General features: G+C 34.5%; 1 protein-coding gene and 1 pseudogene across 2 annotated transcripts in view; both read left to right on the top strand.

Annotated features, from left to right (window-relative positions):
- Positions 1 to 5,233, top strand: part of Tex11 (testis expressed 11) — a 202,376-nt gene that overhangs the window by 74,876 nt on the left and 122,267 nt on the right. For both annotated transcript variants that reach the window (XM_021153053.1, XM_021153052.1), the window contains exons 12-13: positions 961 to 1,042; positions 4,094 to 4,172. In XM_021153053.1, coding sequence (XP_021008712.1) covers positions 961 to 1,042; positions 4,094 to 4,172 — 161 coding nt within the window. The remainder of the gene's footprint in view (positions 1 to 960; positions 1,043 to 4,093; positions 4,173 to 5,233) is intronic.
- The window catches only part of LOC110287021, a 9,811-nt pseudogene continuing 8,831 nt past the window's right edge, over positions 4,254 to 5,233 (top strand).

Raw genomic sequence — 5,233 nt, 5'->3', positions numbered from 1 at the left:
TGCCTCTGCCTCTGCCTCCTCTGCCTCTGCCTCTGCCTCTGCCTCTGCCTCTGCCTCTGCCTCTGCCTCTGCCTCTGCCTCTGCCTCCTCTGCCTCTGCCTCCTCTGCCTCTGCCTCTGCCTCCCGAGTGCTGGGATCAAAGGCGTGCGCCACCACGCCCGGCTTAATTTTTCATTCTTAAGTTATCATATAATGACTAGCTACAGATAGTTACAGAGTATGGAATCAATGTTTATATAGAAGCTGACTGTCATTGCAAAGGAAGAGTTCTGTTCTATGTACCCAGGCCACAGTTTTGTTTTTGTTGTTTTGTTTTGTTTTGTTTTAAATAGCTTCCACTCTTTACAGTTGCCTTAAGGATAGCTAACAATAACTTGGAAATATCACTTAGGCAATATTGCTATTAGTGGTAGACATAAAAGCTATGTCCTAAGAAATGATAATAATTTTTGTGTTTTTAACATTGTTTCCAAAGGATGTTTATTAAGCATACATACAGGTAACATTTATACGATTGTGTATATATTTATATAACAACAATTAATGAAAAAAGAAGCCATACGTTTTAAAGAAAGCAAGGAGGTGTATATAGGAGGTTTTGGAAAGAGAAGGGAGAAATTTTGTAGAAAATAAATCTAAGTGATGTTTAAGGTTTTCCTTAGAGTATGGTGTGAGATTTGGCACTTAAATAGTTACATTGCCATTAAATGAATGTTTGCCAGTCCGTGGAAATGTTTTGCATGTTCTTTCCTTGTATTGTTTTATTGGGATTGAATAAAGTGTCAGAAAAAATCCTTGGGGATAGAGCAGATATTATATGATTTATATGATGTTTTATAATTTCGATTTCCTTTGATTCTGAGTCATCATGCAAACGTTGAAAAAAACAGGCAATTACTTAACAATTGGATTTTACACTCCAGAGTTATAATATCATTGTGATTTCTTTGTTTAAAATAGGAACATTTACATCCAGCTGGGCTTTTCTTAAAGATGAGGATCCTCGTGAAAGGCAACTCATGTAATGAAGAACTCCTTGAAGGTATAACCTCTCTGCAAAGAGCATACAATTGTGAAATGGCAGCACAAAGCAATTTTGTAATTTACTCACAATAGGTATAATTTTGTGGTGGTTGAGGAGAAAACTGATCAATAGAAAAGGAATTATCAACTAGGAAGAAAGAAAGAAGAAAGAATAGGGGTAAAATTAAAAGGTGCTTATAAAAAGAAACTGAATCAAAGCAATCAGCTTCCTTTAGCTTAGCAGAGAATTACAGCTGCTCAACCTTTATGAAATGTTCTATGACCATGAACAAAGGATTCTTGTTTTGGAGGGGTAGTGGGGAAAGCATGGTTAGTTTATTGAGGGACTCAGAGATGGGAATGGGGGTTGAGGAAGTACCGTGGAGAACAATTAGATCTGTGTTCTCGACTGAGATTCTTGGCCTCCTCCACAGTGGCCGAAAGAGAAAAACTATCCTTTGAATAAAACTGTTTGATGATGCACTTCTAAATAATTACTTGTATAAACATTGTTACTTGTTTTTCAGTTATTATTAATGGCGTAGAATATACAGGGAAATAAATATACAGATATATAGCTGTGTGTCATTTGGCAAGTGCCTTAATTTTTGTGTTTAAGTTTATTTTCAAAAGAGATGCAATAATAACAATAATAATACATAACTCACATTGTTTGAAAATCCTATGAGAAAATGTATGTAAAGCATTTATCACATATATTCTGTATAGTTTAGGCTATCTTTGAATTTAGAAAGTGGCCAAAGATGGACTTGAACTCTTGATTCTCTTGCTTCCATTTCCCAAATTTTGGGGCTGTAGATCCACCATGACTGGATATTTTAGTTGTCTTTAAGAATTATTATTTCAATTATTTAATTTATTTAATTATTAATTTATTACTATTGTTTTATCTTTAAGAGTTATTTGTACTATGTAAAATTATGTGTTAGTATAATCATTGGTTATATAATAAATTCTTCTTAAATAATTAGGACAGTAATCAAATTTGGAAGTAGCCCTAAGTTTTGTGCTAATTCAATATTGCTGAATTTTTCTGTGAGCTATATCAATATAGTGACTCAAAAGACCCCAGAAACTGAAATATAGAGAGGATTCTATCTCCCCTTCACATACACAGGATGAAACCTGTTAAGATCCAGGATAACAGTGCACTTTCCTTACATTAGAAAGCTAAGGAACTCAAAATGCTTACTTGAACTAACACTATGTATAAAATTAAGATAGAATCTTGAATTACCAAGTTTGAAGTTGATTAGTTTTGGATTAGAATTCCTCATCACAATGTTTATTTAAATGCATTATCAGAAGCAGAGATTAGAGTAGTTATTTTTCTGAAATTGTTATAAATTATGAGATTTCCATAAATTTTAAGGTTTTCTTTTAAAATAATAACCATTTTATTTTATTCTGTTGAGAAAATAATGTTATAATGTATTCTATTTTGCACTGCTGGGGACTGTGCATGCTAGGCACACTCTAGTCTACTCAGCTACGTCCCTATTGGCTGCATCCCTAGCTGTAGTTTGTTCATTCCTTTACAAAAGTCTTTTCCAGTTCGAATGATTAGCCTAATTGGAGGCATTTGACTTTCCCTGATATTTTTATAGCATAAAAGGTTCAAAAGACCTTTTTTGAGACAAGGTCTCACTTTATAGCCTTGGCTGTCTTGGAACTTGCTATGTAAGACCAAGCTGGCTTTGAACTCACAGATCTGCTAGTCTCAGCCAACTGCTGGTATTAAAGGTACGTGCTAACATAACTGGCAAAAAATTAAAGTAGACAAACTTTTATCAGGAAAAGATATCACAAACTCATCAGAGAAAAATTTGGAAGATACTAAAGCTATGGATGGTCCTACCATCCCCTAGAACAGTGTTTTTAACCTGTGGGTCAAACAACTCTTTCACAGGGTCGCATATCAGATATTTACATTATGGTTCATGACAGTAGCAAAATTGCAGTTATGAAAAAGCAATGAAAGTAATGGATGGGGGTCACTACAAGATGAGGAACTGTATAAAGGAGTGCAGCGTTTAGGAAGGTTGAGAAAATGCTGCCCTAGAATATAAGCTTGTTAGCAAGGCTTGTTGTGTATTTTGTTTAGTGCTAGATTCCCAAATATAGTGACAGACTTAGAGAATATACTCATTAAACATTTGCTGAATTAATCATTAAATCTACACATAATATTTTTAGCACTTTGATGATGTATTGTTATTTTCTTAGTCTATTTTGTGTGTTTTACAAAATTAATATTACATATGAATTTGTTTTTAAATTTTGCACTTACTAGTAGTCTTAACTATTTTTATGTTAGTTTATAGTCATTGTTCCATCTTATTTAATACTCAGCAACATTTTAAACATTTATATGATAGTTTTTGGCTACACCATAGTGGATATTTCACAATGGTTCCTTTCTATTTTATAATAGAAACTCTTTTAAATATCTTTTTTTCAGAAACTTTACCCATACTTTAGATGGCTTTTCATAAATATAATTTCTGAAGAAAGGGAAAAACAGCAATAGGAATTGTCATTTATTTAATTTTTAGTGAGTGCTAGATATATTGCTATGTAATCTACATATATTATCTCATGGAATCCTCTTGATAACATAAATATATCTGTAATATAGTTATTACTTGACATGTGACAAACTAAAAATGAAATAACTTGCTTATGGCTATACAGGTGGCAACTGGTATTACTTACATCTGACTTTAGATTCCAAAGTCTTAATCAGGTGTTCTTAGCATAGGGCATTTCCAGGTTGATTTCACAAAGTTTGCACTCGGTTACTTTGCAGTCCATATAAAGATGTCCATGTCACTGCCCTTTCTAGTATTGGGTATTAATGCATTATTAAAAGGATTTTGGTGAAGTGCTAGATAAAATACGGTGTATAGCAAATTTTAATATGAATATTTTGAGCAGAAAATTTATTGAAAACAGTTAAACTTTATATAAAGTTGATATGTTTTACTCATTTTCATTCTTTTTTTCTTTGTTAGTATGATTAACTAATTAATATGTTTCTCTTTGTTAGCTGCTAAGGAAATACTATATCTTGCTATGCCTTTGGAATTCTGTCTGAGCATTATTCAATTCCTGATAGATAATAAAAGGTATGGAAAATTGATTTTTCTTTCTATGATGAATAACTTTTTTCTATGATTTTTATGAACACATTGAATCTTTATATATTGATGTTCATTCTTACAAAACATATTATTGTACTGATCTGTATAGCACTGCTTTCCAAGTCACTTAAAAAATCTTACAATCAGTTTGAAGTTAATATGAATTTTTTAAAAGGAAGGAAGAAAAGCCCTTCAATGGTTTTGTAAACTAAGAATTAAGAGTTTAAGAGGCAGCTATAGAGGTAGCTCTGTAGAGCAGCAAATTTACAATGGGCCAGTGAAGAAATCCATGCAGAAGGTGGCTGTAGAGTGAAGCAATGGTAACAGTGAGCACAATGGTAACCTTAAAGCTGTATATTCCTATTGATGAAGTTCCTCTCCACAACACCCAATTGGGAGGGAAAAAGAACAAGTTATCCCTCCTATTTATCTTGGTTGTCAGCAACCTACTCATAACGCTTGTCATCTGAGCTGTGATTCACAATGAGCCAAATGTCTGTTGACAGCATTGAGTTTCATGAAAGTGATCTGCTGTGATTCAAGCAAGTGTCTGACATGGGCATCATTTGTCCTTTTTTCATTAGATATTTTCTTTATTTACATTTCAAATGTTATCCCCTTTTCTGGTTTCCCCTCCGAAAATCCCCTATCCCTTCCTCCCTCCTCCTGCCCACCAACCCACCCACTCCCATTCCTGGTCCTGGCATTCCCCTACACTGGGGCATAGAGCCTTCACAGGACCAAGGGCCTCTCATCCCATTGATGACCGACTAAGCCATCCTCTGCTACATTTGCAGCTAGAGCCACAAGTTCCACCATGTGTACTCTATGGTTGGTAGTTTAGTTCCTGGGAGCTCTGGGGGTACTGGTTAGTTCATATTGATGTTCCTCCTATGGGGCTACTAACCACTTTAGCTCCTTGGGTACTTTCTCTAGCTCCTTCTTTGGGGATCCTATGCTCAGTCCAAATGGATATTTGTGAGGCACTGGCAGAGCCTCTCAGGAGACAGCTATATCAGGCTCCTGTCAGCAAGCACTTGTTGGCA

Source organism: Mus caroli, chromosome X, assembly GCF_900094665.2.
Source record: "Mus caroli chromosome X, CAROLI_EIJ_v1.1, whole genome shotgun sequence".
Lineage (NCBI taxonomy): Eukaryota > Metazoa > Chordata > Mammalia > Rodentia > Muridae > Mus > Mus caroli.
The sequence above is the reverse complement of the archived record's forward strand: the minus strand, read 5'-3'. Positions and strand labels throughout refer to the sequence as shown.